This window comes from Lingula anatina, chromosome 7 (genome assembly GCF_051362555.1).
Source record: "Lingula anatina isolate TDL-2025a chromosome 7, LinAna3.0, whole genome shotgun sequence".
NCBI classification, from domain to species: Eukaryota; Metazoa; Brachiopoda; class Lingulata; order Lingulida; family Lingulidae; genus Lingula; species Lingula anatina.
This window is the reverse complement of record NC_141773.1, coordinates 22,340,217-22,359,437: the sequence shown is the minus strand read 5'-3', so window position 1 is coordinate 22,359,437 and position 19,221 is coordinate 22,340,217. Positions and strand designations below refer to the sequence as shown.

General features: G+C 39.2%; 1 protein-coding gene across 2 annotated transcripts in view; it reads left to right on the top strand.

Annotated features, from left to right (window-relative positions):
- LOC106156575 (uncharacterized) overlaps positions 1-19,221 on the top strand; it is a 53,421-nt gene that overhangs the window by 20,534 nt on the left and 13,666 nt on the right. The window contains exons 12-41 of one of the 2 annotated variants that reach the window (XM_087017061.1): positions 298-551; positions 824-1,073; positions 1,448-1,699; positions 1,919-2,074; positions 2,385-2,585; positions 2,803-3,060; positions 3,317-3,533; positions 3,860-4,023; positions 4,292-4,459; positions 4,772-4,894; positions 5,466-5,591; positions 5,965-6,096; positions 6,313-6,438; positions 6,653-6,928; positions 7,257-7,444; positions 7,706-7,835; positions 8,063-8,971; positions 9,005-9,949; positions 10,183-10,341; positions 10,618-10,754; positions 11,191-11,514; positions 11,916-12,123; positions 12,501-12,710; positions 13,185-13,252; positions 13,553-13,772; positions 14,026-14,138; positions 17,268-17,388; positions 17,606-17,734; positions 17,954-18,151; positions 18,569-18,823. In XM_087017061.1, coding sequence (XP_086873187.1) covers positions 298-551; positions 824-1,073; positions 1,448-1,699; positions 1,919-2,074; positions 2,385-2,585; positions 2,803-3,060; positions 3,317-3,533; positions 3,860-4,023; positions 4,292-4,459; positions 4,772-4,894; positions 5,466-5,591; positions 5,965-6,096; positions 6,313-6,438; positions 6,653-6,928; positions 7,257-7,444; positions 7,706-7,835; positions 8,063-8,971; positions 9,005-9,949; positions 10,183-10,341; positions 10,618-10,754; positions 11,191-11,514; positions 11,916-12,123; positions 12,501-12,710; positions 13,185-13,252; positions 13,553-13,772; positions 14,026-14,138; positions 17,268-17,388; positions 17,606-17,734; positions 17,954-18,151; positions 18,569-18,823 — 7,017 coding nt within the window. Of the gene's footprint in view, positions 1-297; positions 552-823; positions 1,074-1,447; positions 1,700-1,918; positions 2,075-2,384; positions 2,586-2,802; positions 3,061-3,316; positions 3,534-3,859; positions 4,024-4,291; positions 4,460-4,771; positions 4,895-5,465; positions 5,592-5,964; positions 6,097-6,312; positions 6,439-6,652; positions 6,929-7,256; positions 7,445-7,705; positions 7,836-8,062; positions 9,950-10,182; positions 10,342-10,617; positions 10,755-11,190; positions 11,515-11,915; positions 12,124-12,500; positions 12,711-13,184; positions 13,253-13,552; positions 13,773-14,025; positions 14,139-17,267; positions 17,389-17,605; positions 17,735-17,953; positions 18,152-18,568; positions 18,824-19,221 lie in introns of both variants that reach the window. The other variant, XM_087017060.1, reaches the window with a different exon arrangement.

The window sequence follows — 19,221 nt, the reverse complement described above, 5'->3', positions numbered from 1 at the left end:
CTAAATATAAACTAACAATACAAATTTCTCCACCAGGTAGGATTCTTCGCACAAAAATGACACCATATCACTCGGGTCGTCTTTGGTACAGATTTGTTTTATCATCTCACATACCACAATGGACCACGAAGGTGGCTTGAATAAAGATTACACCGCACGTTCAAACAGAAATCAGAACATGACATACGACAAAGCACTTTATATTTTAGTTTTCATGGCGCACGAATTATTGATTGCAGGTGTGAATGCGTGAGAGAGTTTGACATAAAATAATATGCGCATTTTTTTTTACCTAAGGTATTGTTGGGCGCTGGGTATACAGGCTGGACAATCTGGACGACGACACGGTCAACTACGACGCCAAGTGTCTACGGTGGGTAGCAGAACAACGGAGGTCATTTTCGTGGGTTTATATATGGTGGGTGAACTTCTTCGCGCGTCCTTGTCCCTGTAGTTTGTGGCAGGCGTGGATTGACAGAAACTGGTTTGTGAACTGGAATTCTAGGTGTGCCTACCCCAGAGCTGGGAGCTGGCTTTTCGGGTCAGGAAGGGTAAGTCAACGAAAAATAAAAAGCGATCCACATATTCCTGTCTAAGATATTTTTACAGGATTCCAATCCCTTGGATAACATCAGCCAAAAAAATTGAGATGAAATGGGGGATTAGGATAACGCATTTTCTCATGAGAATAGATGAGCTGTTTTCAGAGCATGTCCATGTAAAACATACCTCACCATTACATATTGGCAAGTGAAAAGTTATGTGATTTTATTACAGTGTTCATTAAAATAAGTTTTTGAGTTTAACTTTTCTGTAATTTCAGGAATGCTGCTACGATTTCACCTGGGGTTCTCTCATCACGACAGGTCCACGTGCCAACACGTTGATTATGTACTACTCGGACCGAAACAGGTACTGGTCGTTCTTTTATCGTGGCAGAACAAGGAATCAATGGGACACGAAGCCAAAGCGATGGTGCTGCGACCTATCGGATGAGTATGAAACTATGTGTGGCCTGTATAAATTTTACAGACCAGTGGATACGTGCTTCCGCTACAGGCCACCTTGGTGGGGTAAATACTCATCTTCAATCCGAATTGAAGTTTTTGTACGATATGATCTTAAGTTCTTTCTTTTCTGCATCGTGCTACAATCAGTAGGATTTTAACATATCGTTAAATATGATAATCTCCCATATTCCTCAATGCAACGATGTTAAATGGCAATCAATCAATTTGAACCATTGTAAACGTTACGCAGAAAGATATATATCTTTCTGACAGTGAAATACTTAAGTTTTTTTCTCTACTCACCATCTCATCTGTAGGTCACTATTCCACCCTTTTCTCAGATTACTTTCCCTTTTCATTTTTATTTTATTTTTGTCTGATATACTTATTTATCCGCCTCGTCTAATAGGCCAACCTTAATTTTTTTTTTCACACAGGCTGGTCATCAGGAGACCCGCATTTCTCCACAATTGATGGGCATGCTTACTCTTTCAATGGCCATGGCGAGTACTGGATGGTGAAATACTTGGAGAATAACCAGACTATCAACTTCCTGTTCCAAGGACGCACAGCGAGGGCAATTGACAAAGATGGCCTCCCTGTGAATGCGACGGTGTTTTCTGCCTTTGCCGCACGCGATGAAAGGGATTCGGACGGTTTACATGTGGAACTTAAAAATAATAACACAGGTCAAGGATGGTGTTTATTTTAGATTTAATTATCCAGCTACCGGGTGCTTTGAACACGTTTAATATTATTGAATCTCCGTCCAAAGACTAAATGACAGCCGTACATGTACATATGCGGTATATTAAAGACCCCGAAGCACACAAAGATGTTAATATATATACATATGTCATTTCATATCCTGCAGCACCGTTTGATAAATGTTTGATGTATTTTTACAGAACTAGCGTTGTGGATATATAGGAACCAAACTCAAGAATGGGAGGACGGCTCTTCTTTCCTCAGCGGGGGATCTCTGGAAGGTGGCGACCTCACCAATATGGAGTTATCATATAACGCCACGACCCTCACTGTAACAGGTGTTTTCCCTGTGTCAGGTTCGTAGAATGCGCAAAGTAAAACTGAACCCTGATTATATTGATGTGCTCTAGATAGTTTGTTCACTAGCAATACGAATGTTTAGAAAATATACAAAAACGATGGCGACACAAATAGATAACCTTTTTTTTTAATAGGAACCAAAGATATAACCTTTAAAACATTGTGCGTGCGATATAATGTTGGTTAAGCGTCTTTCGGGACAGCGAGGTACAAATGCGAAAAAACTTACGTATAGAGAGCCGGAGGAGAGGCACGGAAAGAAAATGAGATGACATATGATATGTTATACACTGCATATGTTTTCAGGCTGGACAGTGGATATATCGTTAAGAACCGGCGGTTTGTTGAATTTCGTGGTCTCAGCACCAGGCGAGGCAGAGAATCTTACTCGAGGACTTTTGGGAGTGTATAACAATGATGTCAATGATGATTTGACAACTCCTAACGGTACCCAACTCAGTCTGAATAGCACTCAGAGGACGGTGTTCTACTATTTTGGGCAGTTGTGTAAGTATATCCCAATAGACTTTCCCCCTGTTAGAAAAAATGAATGAATGAATGAATGAATGTGCACGAGTGAGCAGCGTTCATAATCTCTTTTTCGTTTGTTATTTGTTGTATGCGTTGATTTGTAGTATATCAGGCTGCAGCTGCCATGTTTCTAGATATTTACAACCTTTCTGACTCGTGTTTATTTTTTTTGTCTTTTTTATTCTGATATCAGGGCAAATCATGCAGAATGAATCCATCTTCTACTATGCGCCAGGGCTGTCAAATGATAACTACACGGATGATCACTTCGAACCTCTGTTCTTCGAAGACATAACCTGGGACAATGCCACAGAGCGAGAAGAAGTGTACAATGTCAAATGTAACAACAACAAGGAATGTGTATATGATTACGTTTTAACACGGAATGACGCCTTAGCGGCCGATACAAGATCTGCTGAGGAAAGTAACACCGCAGCATCAGCTGAACAACGTGAGTATGCATTTATACTACAATGACCTCAGCGTCTGATGACAAGTCAGTTTAAGTGAAATTTCCTTCACGTTTAACAGCATCTCATATTGATTGTTCAATTATCTTTTTTAATAATCTATTATCTCAAAGATTAAGTTTTTTGTGTGTGCCTATGAGGGAATTGTTTTTCTGATCTCCAGGTCACTATGAAAAACTACGAACATGAAAGTGTTGATTGCTTTATAAGGGCGACTCTTATCTTTTTTAATTTCAGAAAATCAAGCACCCTCGCTCAGTGCCAATGCTACTACCACTGTTCTGAATGTGACGGCCGGCGACCCATTTGCCCTGTTCCTCTCCACGACGGATCCAGATGGCGACACTGTGTCAGTGGTATCTTCAACCGACCTTCCATCCGGGGCCTCCTTCGATAACAACACAAACATTGTTTACTGGATACCCCCAGATAGTCTGAACATTGCCTCCTTAGGGTAGGTTTAAATAATATGTGATATCCATAAAGAAGATCCATGAGTTTTACGTGTTATGTACTGTAAATGACACCGTTTAGTGATATGATCTTCCAATTGGCAACAGAAGGAAATGCTTTTACCACCCGATAATTTAGTGTCTCACAAGGCATAAAAATGTAGGAGTTATACAGACTTTTAATTGATGTTATGTAAACAATCGTGTTTAAATCTCACATTGATAGGTAGTTGGCATTTATCATGCAAGTACATGTACACAGATATGTCTGTTTGGTTTAATATTATAATAACGCCATTGTTGTTAAATATCAAAAGTTCCTATTCAGTTTTACAGCAGAGGATGGACGTGGAGGTGCTAGTGAATTGAGCTTCGAAATCCGTTACTGTACCGGATGCTCAGGTCACGGGGAATGCCTGTTTGACACAGGAACTGTGGTAAACGGATCCCAGTTTCGAATAGTGGCCTGCAACTGTTCTATCGGATGGTCAGGTACGTGTTACATACACGTGTCTTTACTTATTTGCATATATGATACGAATTAGGATCTTAATAAGACTACTATGATTTGAAATAGTTTGCTATATACGTTTTTAACGGAAATATTATTGTGAATACAGTTTCAGCTCAGAGACACAATCACAAAGATACATTTGTTAACATATACTATCGTGTCTCACAAACTGAAGTCCTAAAATAAGCTATGTTATACCAATGCATGAATGACTAGCATACATTGAAAGTTACATTTTTTATCAAGGTGACAACTGTGAGACCGACACGGACGGATGTCTCCAAACTCCTTGTCCCCAAGGCACCAACTGCTCTGATGTCAGTGCCGACCTTGAGGCCGAGGGCTATGCTGCTTTCAACTGTACAGAGTGTCCCAGTGGATACGAGTTAGATACCGTGGAAAACAAGTGTGTGGGTAAGTACATGTATTTCATTGAATTAAGATGCGAGAGTTTCTGTTGAAAGTCCGACATTGATGAGGTTGAGCCTTAATGCGTTCACCATACCAGTCCCGTGCAAGTCCCGTGTATACAAGGCTTTATAATTACACCTGCTGTGCATTTCGTCAATATGTAATCAAACTTACTTTATTCAACAAACTATATAGTACAAAATAGTACAGAATACCTGTATATTTATTAACCAATGTCAACAAACACTAAATGTTATAATGAACAAACAGCATACACTCATTTCATGATATCATAAAATATAATGTGCATTTCAGACATTGACGAGTGTGCTAATAACACGACAAATCAGTGTGAACAGACATGTATAAATGAGCTAACGACGTACTCCTGTGAATGTATTGAGGGTTATACGAAGAATGGGACATTTGCATGTGCTGGTGAGTACCTCTGGAGTTAAATTGCACTGGCACATAGACCATTAGAGGCCAGAGATAGTGGGGATGACTCAAAACAGAACTTTAGTCGATTAAAAAATTTGCTGTCTGAACAAAATATTTTTCTTAGATTAATATATGGAACGCCTGTGTTAGTTAAACCAGCTGCCTTGCTGTTTTCCATATATTTTTCGACGGCGCCATTTATTCTCTTATATAAAAAATAGAACAAAACCCCAAGACCGTGAGCAGTACTGTACGATGTAAATGTGTTAATCACGATTTTAATTCAAATATCATAATGTGCTTAGTCAGTTCCTGTATAAGCTTTCAGCAATAAAGTAGTTTTGATTTTAACCATATTATTCATTTTCTCAAAAATCTCATAACTTCAGATGACACGTTTCATTATGCTACCCAGCACTGAAACATACTGGTACGCAGAGCGCGAATTTGAAGACCTTTCATTATTATTATTACCATTGTTATTATTATTATTATTATTTTTTATGAATAAGATTGTTGGTCCTTCCCACGGATCGATTAAAATCCTGTGGCTTTTCATTATTTGTAGATATAGACGAGTGCGCATTGCAGTCTGATAACTGTTCACAAGTGTGTGTGAATATAGACGGTAGCTACACATGTGACTGTATTCAGGGGTACGAACTGCGATCAGACAACGTCACGTGCTTTGATGGTAAGTCTGTAACATTGGAGTAAGTTTCACAATATAAATTGGAGACTAAAGTTGGTATTAAAACTAATTAGAAAAAAAAAACATTGCAATCTAACTGAATATTGCCAGCAAGACAACAACAGTGTCACCTATAATAAATTCCTTTGCGTTGTTTTGAAGGATAAATAAAATTGTCCAATGTGCAATGCTGACGGTTTCTTTAGTTTGGTAAGTTACTATGCAGTCTCATTGAACATAGTGGATTCATGATAGATTTCCTGAAAAGATATCAGACATTACAGTCAAATATGTTACTTGTTGATCCATGCACGTCTCGTTAAAAGAACTGGAATTGTTTTTTTGTTCATCTCGTTTAATACATTTCAAATTTTAGCCAACAATACCTGTGAAAGGTACAATTTAAACTGCTCTCAGATATGTTCAGGAGACATTGGTGGCGGACAACCTGGTTGTGCCTGCCCGCAGGGCTACTCTCTGTCCCCGTTAGATAATAGCACTTGCGAAGGTAAATATTGATAATATTATAAGGAGTTTTATTGATTCAGTTTTTTCACTGTAATATCCAAAGTGTGTATGGTGTCATGTTACAAAATCTATGTAGTTTACTTGTACTGTATAACGGTATAAATGTTATTTTGATGCATAAACATACAAAGAAATAATACCTTGTGTTGGGGAATGTAAGTTTATCCAACTGTTTAATTTTTCACTTTGTTATTAGATATTGATGAGTGTAGAAACCGTCTAGACAATGAGTGTAGTCACACGTGCAACAATACAGACGGAGCATACACGTGTTCCTGTCCTATTGGATACACTGTTGGGTTTGACAAGAGGACATGTGAAGGTAAACGCTAGACAGATAATAATTTCATAAACATAGTGTGATTATGTTATACGTATGCAGATATGAGAACACAATGAGGTCAGCGCTTGTCGTTAACCCGGTGATCCGTGTTTCATTAAGCATCAGTGAATATGGCATAGTCAAATGTCCTACGTTTTAGTTGCATTCGTGAACAGTGCCTGGACATCGTTTACAATCGATTCACTTCTTGCAGTCTGTCCTGAAGGAAGATACGGTGACAAGTGCTCGTTCACATGTGACTGTAGTACCCACGCCCTCGTGTGTGACAATATACTGGGCTGCACCAACTGTACAGATGGCTGGGAGGGAGATCAATGTAACACGGACATAGACGAGTGTGCCACTGGTGCTGCCAACTGTGGGAGTGGCGCCAATTGTACCAATACCAACGGCAGCTACACGTGTCTCTGTAACGTTGGCTATGCCAAACTGGCCGGCAATGATCCTGACACACCAGGGATTTGTGGCGGTAAAAAACAAAGACGTTTTTTTCATAAAAATTCATATTCACACCCGGACAAATCCCATGCAGTGAATGTTACTGGTTTATAAACATATGGTACAAAATAGATAATTTAGATTATATTTACATATCTATATTGAGAACACATTTACTTAAGATTTATTATTCTGTAAAAAAACATTGACCCTTATATTAATGCAAAAAACAGGTATACATGTTTGATGGCCGTAAAGGGATATTAAAGAGATACAAATATGTTTTTACAGCTGCAATATTTGGAGGTGGCAGTCATTATGTCACAGATTGAACCAAGTCGGTGTGTTCATCATTTCAGATTTTGATGAGTGTAACGATTCTGATGAACCCCCCTGCCATGCCAACGCTGCCTGTAATAACACCGTAGGAAGTTACGGGTGTTCTTGCAACACCGGTTACGGTGGTAACGGCACATACTGTGAGGATGAAGACGAATGTGTAACTAGATCTGTATGTCGACAGGCAGGAGAAGCATGCATGAACACGGTGAGGCACGCGACTGAATAGTGCTCTCTTTACATCCGCTGTCCGTATCCTTCTTTATTGAAAGGGTGTCGAGCGAACGTAATATAATAGTATTGGGCCCCGTTCATCGTTCAACATAATTATATGTAAATTGATTTGAATTTACAATGGTATGTCATACAAAAAAAGTTTCATGAATAGATAAAATATTAACGACAAGGAACTAGTTGTTATTATTTTGTTGCTACATTTGCAATCAGAAAAATTGGTTTCGTGTTGCAGGTGGGCAGCTTTTACTGTGCATGTCTGTCTGGTTTCAACAGAATATCCGGGGTTTGCCAGGATATAGATGAATGTGCTGCAGCCGACCTAAATAATTGCCATGCTTTAGCCAGGTGTGACGATGCACCAGGTAAATCACATGTTATCTATCTACTCGCAGTCGATCCATTGTTTCAGCCAACCTTATAAATCTGTGTTGCCCTTCACACACACACACACACACACACACACACACACGTTTGCATTTGTGAACCATCGGTACGAGTTAATGTATGTGTTGATTACGAAGTCCAGCTCTTAATTATTCCAACATTGTTTCTATTCATGAAGTGTTGTATTTCACCAACCTTTCTTCAGGTAACTACAGCTGCACCTGTCTGCCCGGCTACAGTGGAGATGGCTTGTTCTGCACAGACATCAACGAGTGTGCCAACTTCACCATTTGTGGGGAAGGGGACGACGTGACGTGCAACAATACCCAAGGTAGTTACGAATGTGGCTGCGCAGAGGGGTATTTCAACAACGCTTCAATATGTCAAGACGTTGATGAATGCAACATTGCAGGGACCTGCCACGAAAACGCAACGTGCACTAATTTCCCGGGCCGATTTACCTGTGTCTGTCAAAACGGATTCTCTGGCAATGGCTCTTTTTGTTATGACATTGACGAATGCGAAAGCAGTCCATGTAACAACAATGCCACGTGCACAAACACCCCTGGCACGTACGCATGTGAGTGTCCAGACGGATTCTATGGACGTCGGTGTACCTTTGTAACAATATCAAATACCACGGAATCCATCACGACAACTGAGAGTATCACAACCACTGAGGGTACCACAGCTGTTGAAAATATCACAACCACTGAGGGTATCACAGCTGTTGAAAATATAACAACCACTGAAGGTACCACAGCTGCTGAAAATATCACAACCACTGAAGGTACCACAGCTGCTGAAAATATCACAACCACTGAGGGTACCACAGCTGTTGAAAATATCACAACCACTGAAGGTACCACAGCTGTTGAAAATATAACAACCACTGAAGGTACCACAGCTGCTGAAAATATCACAACCACTGAGGGTACCACAGCTGTTGAAAATATCACAACCACTGAGGGTACCACAGCTGTTGAAAATATCACAACCACTGAGGGTACCACAGCTGTTGAAAATATCACAACCACTGAGGGTACCACAGCTGTTGAAAATATAACAACCACTGAAGGTACCACAGCTGTTGAAAATATCACAACCACTGAAGGTACCACAGCTGCTGAAATCACGACCACTGAAGGTACCACAGCTGCTGAAAATATCACAACCACTGAAGGTACCACAGCTGTTGAAAATATCACGACCACTGAAGGTACCACAGCTGCTGAAAATATCACAACCACTGAAGGTACCACAGCTGCTGAAAATATCACAACCACTGAGGGTACCACAGCTGTTGAAAATATCACAACCACTGAGGGTACCACAGCTGTTGAAAATATAACAACAACTGAAGGTACCACACCTGCTGAAAATATCACAACCACTGAAGGTATCACTGCTGCTGAAAATATCACAACCACTGAAGGTACCACAGCTGCTGAAATCACGACCACTGAAGGTACCACAGCTGCTGAAAATATCACAACCACTGAAGGTACCACAACCACTGAGGGCACCACAACTGCTGAAGGTACCACAGCCACTGAAAGTACTACTACTGTTGAAGGTTCTACAACCTCGGAAGGCACCACAACTGCTGAAGGTACAACTGTTGAAAATATCACAACCACTGAAGGTACCACAGCTGCTGAAAATATCACAACCACTGAAGGTATCACTGCTGCTGAAAATATCACAACCACTGAAGGTACCACAGCTGCTGAAAATTTCATAACCACTGAAGGTACCACAGCTGTTGAAAATATCACAACCACTGAAGGTACCACAGCTGCTGAAAATATCACAACCACTGAAGGTACCACAACCACTGAGGGCACCACAACTGCTGAAGGTACCACAGCCACTGAAAGTACTACTACTGTTGAAGGTACCACAGCCACTGAAAGTACTACTACTGTTGAAGGTACCACAGCCACTGAAAGTACTACTACTGTTGAAGGTACCACAGCCACTGAAAGTACTACTACTGTTGAAGGTACCACAACCTCGGAAGGCACCACAACTGCTGAAGGTACAACTGTTGAAAATATCACAACCACTGAAGGTACCACAACTACTGAAGGTACAACAGCTTATGAAAGTATCGTGCGAAAATAAAGAAACTCTTGCGTATTTCATAAAATATCTAAATTTTAAGATTCAAAACATGGAAGAAATTTTTAGAAATATGAAAATCAAATATGAAAATGAAATATGCCATAATGAAAACCGTGTGACCGTTTAATGGGTTCTTTTGGCATGACATACCAATATCGGTATCAGTTTATATAGATCAAGTAATTTTTGTATCTGCAGCTACATCTTCAGCGGCAACCACGACCACAGAGGCCACTACCACAGCTGTTGATGTCTGTGCCTCTGGGCCTTGCCGTAATGGAGGAACATGTACCTCAGCACCGCCAATTTTCACTTGTCAGTGTCCGGACGGCTTCACTGGCGCCACTTGTACCGTGGGTAAGTGGATACATTCTTTGATGTATATATTTTATATATTATTTTAGTGACCATTTCTTAGTTTGTTTCTACCTTTTTTGAATAAAATCTGGTCGGCTGGTGTATATTTTACATTCACTTTGCTTACAAATGTCTTTGTGTGTTTTGAATGAAAGGAAATGGATACTTAATATTGCAGTAGGTATTGTTTGCACTTACCTGTATATTATAACATACAGGGTAATTTTATCTTATAGGGTAATTTTATCAAAAATGTCTATATTCTTTAAATTATAGTTGATACCACATCCCAAATGTACCTTTACGGAACCGCAAGAGGGGATCAAACACTCAGTGGTGACGATGCGTCTTCGAACCGTATAACTGTGCCTAATGGTATCACAATTGGACGGAAAGCTTATAGATTCGTATATGTAAGTTATATATATATATATATATATATACACACACACACACACACACACACACACACACTTAATATAAAAATAAATATTGAATGAATAAAATAAATTCAAATATGATAAAAGATTTTACTGTTGCCCTTAATTGTGGCAAACGGGTCACTCTGAAACCTATCTGAATATGTCTGCGACCGTTCTCTTTGACCTCTTTCAAACCATTTCTAGGATAAATGAAAGATACCATCGCATTCACTTGACCTTATACATTACGTTTACATAACATTTGTGATCACATCTGTATATATTGTTGATTTTTAAAGTGCACAGTATTCTCACAGTCTCGTCAATGCGTAGTGCCTGGCCGTACGTGCCACGGGTGTATGTCAGTGTTTTGGTTTATCCAGAGAGGCATGGCAAGCTAATTAACACTATTACATTTTTCTTCCAGATCAGTACCAACGGCCTCATTGCCTTTGACAGTGCGGAGAACACCTTTACTCCAACAGCCTTATCACTGGTCAAAACTAAACCACTAGTGGCTGCATATTGGGCTGACCTTGACCCTGTAGGTGGGTCGTCGGTAGTTTATTACAACACATACGAGTATGGGGCGGATTACAGCACCAATGTAAACACCAAGTACGTCATAGACCGGGCAACACTGGACGTCCGGAATTACGCAAACACGGACTCGTTTACAGCGAAGTGGGTTTTGGTTGCCACGTGGGACCAGTGCCCGCCACAACCAAACAGTCGTTACGCTGGTGTCCAGGTAATTTTATTTAAATGAGACATTTGATAAACGTTGGCGTTTTTTCAGGGAAGGCTAGGCTTTGAATTTCCATAGGCTTATGTTCATGAAAAAAAGCTGTTGAAATCTAACAAGTAAAAATACACAATTTGAAAATGTAAAAAGTAATACATGTATTATAATATACATTATTTGATCCCTAAGTTTGGAATTGAAAGAGTTGCTCTAAAATTGCCATTGCATCCTGATAAGGTAGTTTGAAACATGCAGTACTGTTCAATTTTGAAATGATGGCATATGAAAACATTTTGGAAGGTGTTATACTTCCTTCCTTCTCTGTTGCAGTGAATACTGGAAATAACACGTATGTAATGCTTTTTGAGCGTAATCCAATCACCGTCTATATTTTCTCATATTTATAGAACGTGACATTCCAAGCAGTTCTGATCACAGACTGTGTCCAGTCATATGCATATATCGCGTATAAAACCGGCGGAATACACATTACCCCAACGTCCAAATATACGCGGGCAAGACTTGGTTACACTGACGGTGCTAGTTATTTCTACGAGCCGTATATCTCAGGAACTGACGCCATGGCAACGGTAGATAATGTCGTTGGAAACAGAGGTATGATGTGGGAAATTGGTTGAAAGGATATTGGACACATTCACTTCCTCACTTCCTGTCCATTTGTCGTTAAAACAAAAGTGTATGTGTAAACCCATTATAGTATTGTCAAAGTCAGACAGCATCAACGTTTCCATACAATTCCAAGGTTTCCTTTGAGTATTAGATCATGTGTATGATTGCAAAGTTACGGGTTACATATAGGGCCTTCTTGTGCCCCAGTTTGACATACTAGTTTTTGTGTAATATTTTATTGAACTTTCAAAAGCGTATCGTAGCAACAACTTGCTAGGTTCCATATGTCCGTCGCTGTCAAAGTACAGTCGTATATATATGTACATGTAGCCTTAACAGCTGAACGTTTGCGTCTGTTTCAGGTGTAAGAGGGGAATGGTGGTTCCAGCTGAACTCGGTACCGGCGTCCTTCCCGAATTACGGCTGTCAGTGTAACGAATGGGCTCTCCGTCAACAGGAAATCCCAATGAGCACAATATCCTTCATCAATGCCAACGTTCAACCATGCCCCTGTTCTTTGATTGGCGCGTTGTTTGACCGCAGATTCCGGTTTGCTTGGAGAAGGGATCCAGGTAAGTACCTATTTAAATGGAGTATAATTATACCAAACACAGTTTAAAAACATGGTGTTGATCTGTAATAGTTGTGGCCTGTCTTGATGTGATCTGTACCATGATTTAAAAAAAATATATCTTGTTTGCTACGGTTGGATCAAAACAAACTCTGCTACAGACTATCTCTATTCATCTGTTAAGCTGTCTTGATAGTGCATATCAAGTATAGGCACCATAATTTTAAAATGATTATAACGGCGACTTTATTTATTTAAGTTTAACCCATTGCCCATGCATCATCTGCTACTATATATAAACTGAGATGTTCGAACTATTCGTCAGATTGAGTTTATCAGAATGAGCAACATTATTATAATAGTGGTACAAACTGTGCAAGTCTAAATTTACCTCAGTGAAAAAAAAGACCGAAGATAGGAAGAACAATTTCATATCCGGACACGTTGCTGTAAAACTGTTTATATTATATTTTAGCCTATAGGAACACGTGGTGTTATGTAACCCGGTGGTCGTCGCGGATCAATGGATACCGTGCAGGACGGGTGAGATACAACACTTCTGATCATGTCTGTAATAAGACTTACCATACTGGAGCTAGTCATGGCTGTTTTTTTAACTTAGGCCATGTATTCAGCACGTATATGTACTACGAATATGTACACATGTTTGATACGGTTTGAGTATAGGTATTATTAAATAGTTCAAATGATTTTTTTCTGTAGGATTTAAATGCTGCAGAATGGATAAAGCTGGTCTGTACCTTAGACAACGGCGTATACGTTAAGGGCCACAGCCATATGCATATATAACTTTAGAAAGGAATGTTGTTGTTCTTTATTCAGGAATGTTGTTATAACCTCTGGTCATGGTCGCTGATCACGGCTGATAATACCGTCACAGCAGGGTCCTTGCAACTATATCACGAGCGCTCCTCGCGGTCCAGGTACCTCTCTAATGAGTATGTACCAAAACAGCAGTGCTGTGGGCTTTCTGACAACTGCCAAACATACTTCCGGCATCGCCCCATAGACACCTGCTTCGGATACAGACCATTGATTTGGGGTGAGCGGCCTTTCATGTATTTTTTTAAAAATAGTAGTCCACATTTAAGATACAATTACTCGAAATGGAGTTGTTGAATTGTTCAAAAACAGAAAAGCAGAGATAAGTTTATATTTGATATAGTATTCGTTAAGATGATATACGCAGTCCAAATAATAAGATTCGTTGTCTTATTACGGTTTTTTTTAAAACCCTGTACACATCATGGTATTTGACATTCAAACAGTTTCAACTGCAATATATTTTTTTCTAGCTTGGTTCAACGGGGACCCCCATTTTACCACATTGGATGGGTTTAAATATACGTTCAATGGTCACGGAGAATACAAGCTGGTAGACATCAAGAATGGTGCTTTCATTATGCAGGTACGCATCATAAAAGAAACTGTGCTGTATACATTTGCTTACTTACTTACTTACTCTCTCTCTCTCTCTCTTTTAAATTCCAAGTGCTCAGTAGACTCACATCTATTAAGGTCAGGGTATTCTTCAATTCACAAATCACCACTCGGACTTACTATCTTAAACTTCGTTTTAATGGGATGCATCCATATACGAAAAATTGGACATAGAGTACATGCATATGGTGTCCTTATTCTCAAAAGGGTGATTCTCTAGTTTCAGTTGAGATTAGTGTATCATATGTTTCATCTTCGTCTAATTGAAGAAGGTTTTCACTGATTGAAATTAATTGTACCACCAGCGTTAGCGCTGGCGGTACACATGGTTTCGGTCCCGTCCGGATCGTTCCGCCGGCTCCGCCGGCTCCGCCGGCTCCGTTGGCTCCGCCGGCTCCGCCGGACGGCTACCGTTACCGCTTCTCCTCCTAGACGGTAAGGGCCCCCGTACCCATCTCATGGATTTAGGTCACCTATAATCTCAACTCGTTCCACGTAAAATTTGGGCTTTGTCGGTATTGGGGTCTGGGTGTGGCACTCATTGCAATGCACCCTTGTCTAAAAATGGCAAAATTAAATGCTAATTATCTACCCTACGGAAGGAGTTATGGGAAAAATTTCTATAGACAGCTTTCCAAAAGTCATATGTGTAGATTTCAAATATACCCTTGGATTTGACCTTTGACCTTTACTTCAAGGTCAAATGGGCCAAAATTTTCAAAAAAATGAAATTTTTTACGAAAAAAAAATTTTTTGCCCTGTTTTTCAGACACCACACAGACTTAACCAATAATATTAGTGGAAAGTGTTACCCTTCAGGTCATCTTTCATCTCCATGAATTTGGGGTCAATCGGTGCATTTTCACGGGAGTAGCGGCCATAAGATACCGAAACTGAAAACTGTCTCTAATTCGGGAACCGTTAATGCTAGAGACCCATTCTTTTTTGCATTTTGTAGAGCATGTAAAGCCCAACACTGAAGGTGGTCTCGGTTTTTTTGTATTCCATACGGTTTTCGAGTTACGCTGTATCAAAAAGTACATATTAGTGGTAAAAGCAAAATGTGCAGTACGGTAATGGATAATAAATTTTGAACTCTGGAAAAATAAAACATAAGGCTTGGCAAAGCAGACAACTTGTGTTCAAAAATGACATTATTTCATCAAATTTGAACTTCTGAAACTTCAGAGCACCTCCTATTTCAAGAATTTTGACCAAAATGACATTTTCTTTATTTTAATTAATTTTTTCTGTACGAAATTTAAGGCACATTATGGTAACTCCAAAATTATAACATTTAGTCCCTTATATCTCCAAAACTGGCAGAGATAGGTCCATAGTTACTATTGAAGTTGAATAGGAAGTCATATACTGGCAATCTTCCTATGACCTTGAAAGTGACCTTTGACCTACTTTTCACCATGAACTGAACTTTGCAAATTTTTCTTCCCTTTTATCTCCAAAACTGGCAGAGATAGGTCCATAGTTACTATTGAACTTGAATAGGAAGTCATATACTGGCAATCTAAATGTGACCTTAAAATTGACCTTTGACCTACTTTTCACCATAAACTGAACTTTGCAAAATTTGCTTCCCTTTTATCTCCAAAACTGGCAGAGATAGGTCCATAGTTACTATTGAAGTTGAATAGGAAGTCATATACTGGCAATCTTCCTATGACCTTGAAAGTGACCTTTGACCTACTTTTCACCATGAACTGAACTTTGCAAATTTTTCTTCCCTTTTATCTCCAAAACTGGCAGAGATAGGTCCATAGTTACTATTGAACTTGAATAGGAAGTCATATACTGGCAATCTAAATGTGACCTTGAAATTGACCTTTGACCTACTTTTCACCATAAACTGAACTTTGCAAAATTTGCTTCCCTTTTATCTCCAAAACTGGCAGAGATAGGTCCATAGTTACTATTGAACTTGAATAGGAAGTCATATACTGGCAATCTAAATGTGACCTTGAAATTGACCTTTGACCTACTTTTCACCATAAACTGAACTTTGCAAAATTTGCTTCCCTTTTAACTCCAAAATTGGCAGAGATAGGTCCATAGTTACTATTGAACTTGAATAGGAAGTCATATACTGGCAATCTAAATGTGACCTTAAAATTGACCTTTGACCTACTTTACACCATGAACTGAATTTTGCAAATTTTGCTTTCCTTTTATCTCCAAAACTGGCAGAGATAGGTCCATAGTTACTATTGAACTTGAATAGGAAGTCATATACTGGCAATCTAAATGTGACCTTGAAATTGACCTTTGACCTACTTTTCACCATGAACTGAACTTTGCAAATTTTGCTTCCCTTTTATCTCCAAAACTGGCAGAGATAGGTCCATAGTTACTATTGAACTTGAATAGGAAGTCATATACTGGCATTATAAATGTGACATTAAAATTGACCTTTGTCCTACTTTTCACCATAAACTGAACTTTGCAAATTTTGCTTCCCCTTTATCTCCAAAACTGGCAGAGATAGGTCTATAGTTACTATTGAACTTGAATAGAAAGTCATATACTGGCAATCTAAATGTGACCTTGAAATTGACCTTTGACCTACTTTTTATCATGAACTGAACTCTGCTAATTTCTTTCTCTTTTAACTTCAAACTTGACAGAGATAGGTCCATAGTTACTCTTGAACTTGAATAGGAAGTCATATACTGGCAATTTACTGTGACCTTGAAATTGACCCTTGACCTACCTTACGAAGAACTTAAATTTGATTGTACCATATATATTTTTTGCAATAGTTTAAAAATTCTTGTTGATTGCATTTTTACAGCTTGTCAAGCACAAAACTGGTGGCTGTGTCCCTTATTTTGTGTATGTGGGGGTCTATACGAATGCGCTTGCTCCAGCTGGTGGTACAATATTCGGAGGCGGTATCGCCTCTCTGATCCTCTAGTTAAATATACATTGATTCTTGTACTTGACTTTTCGACATTGCTTTGAAAGTAACACAACTCAATTAGGCGTATCTTACTTGGACAGACCCCCCCCCCAAAAAAAAAAAAAAAAAAAAAAAAAACACTAGGCAGTCATAAGCATAAACCACCATCTTTATTTATTTTAGACCCGTTTGGAACCGATTTCGGTGAACGGCACTGGAGGTAATGCTACTGTGTTCAGTGCCTTTGCCGCCAAGGACAACACTTCTGACCGCTTACATGTACAGTTGACACAAGACAAACAAGGTAAAATGTGATAAGCCTATAAAATAAGTAAAATGACTATTTTAAATTATCTGTTCGCAGGAATAAGCATCTTAGCTCAGATGCTTTGTAAAGAAATAAAGACGATTCCAGCGTCAGAGAAAGTTGGTTGACTTTGGAATGTAATAGTATGCATTGTAAAGTGTATGTGGGGTTTTCTTGTATTCTAGTAAATCGTTTTCTATATCACATTTTATAGATATTGCAGTCTATGTTGGAAGTGACCTTATCTCGCCTGTTCTGCTGCAGTCAGGAAGCGCAAGCTATACCAACTTAGAAGTGGAGTACAACGATACGTCTAAAACACTGATTGCCACGTTTGGTTCCGGTAAGAAAAACATCTCTCTCTCTCTCTCTCTCTCTCTCTTAAATTCCAAGTGCTCAGTAGACTCAAATCTATTAAGGTCAGGGTATTCTTCAATTCACAAATCACCACTCGGACTTACTCAAAAATGTACAAAATATGTCATAAAATATCACTCCTAGATTACCATTGCGATTTTTCTTGATTCATAAAGTAACATATCTTGCGTGTGATTGTCTTCAGGAGTAACCTTGAATGTCACTAAAGGAAGAGAGCTTCTCTTGTTCGCCGTGGTGATCCCCCCAGAAAACATGAACCAGATCCGTGGACTAATGGGGAACTTTGATGGAAATAGTACAAATGATCTCATGCTTGAAAATGGTACCGTGCTCCCAAGCGATGCCAACGACAGAGAAATATTCTACAGCTTTGGGGAATCTTGTGAGTTTTTTATCTTTTAAATATTTTGTTTGTGTATTTTTCTTTTTGTTTTAATTTACACACCTTTATTTTTTTTGTCAACAAGACGGAAATAAAAAACACAGTCATAGTTACGTAAAGCATCATATGATTTTGGCTGGATCATTGGTGAATCTATTGTATACCACATGGTAAGTCTACAGTGTGTATATTTATATTCACAAGGAACACGTTTTTTTTTCTATATGCTGTAGCAGAATAAATATTATACAATAAATAAGCCTATATTCTGACCATATAGCAAATTGACATTTTATACAATTATACAATAAATTAGCCCAAATTCTAACCATATAGCAAATTGACAATTTCGGTGAACGCAGAACAAGTCATTGAGTTGCATTGATATCTGGAGCTTATTATCATGTCATTTTACAGGGCGAATCACTGATGGGGAATCTATATTCTACTACGGGTCCGGGTATTCAACAGCCAACTTTACAAACACTGTGTTCATGCCAACATTCACGGAAGATCTGAACAGCACATATCCTGACAAGTATCGCACTGCAGTTAGTATATGTGGCGGTGATAAGCAGTGCATATATGACTTCGTGGTCACGGGAGACGAGGCGCTGGCCGAGGGCACCAAGATGTTCAACAATGAGAGCGAGTCAAGTAGTTCTGAAGCAGGTGCGTGCATTGGTATTATAATTACCTTTGATTGTATTCCCAATGGTATAGGCACCTCTGGTTTCTGGATATGTTGGACAATTATTTTAATAACATAAACCCATCACTTGCTGTTACCAGTTTTTGCATGTAGGTTTATATTATAAAATGAGTCTTCATTGGGCCTATATTCACAAAACAGAGGCACATATGCCGTTAGAAATGAAGTGTAGAGAAATGGCAGGGGTGATTGGACATGCCGGGCCTTCTGGACACGTAATTGCCGTAAGCGATACAACGCACTCCACAGATGACAGGAAGTGTATTGAAAATTAAAAAAAAACCTCTTTTCGTTTATCTCTGATCATTACCATTCCACCCAGGATATGTTGATCATTTGGTCATGCAGGTCGCCCAGA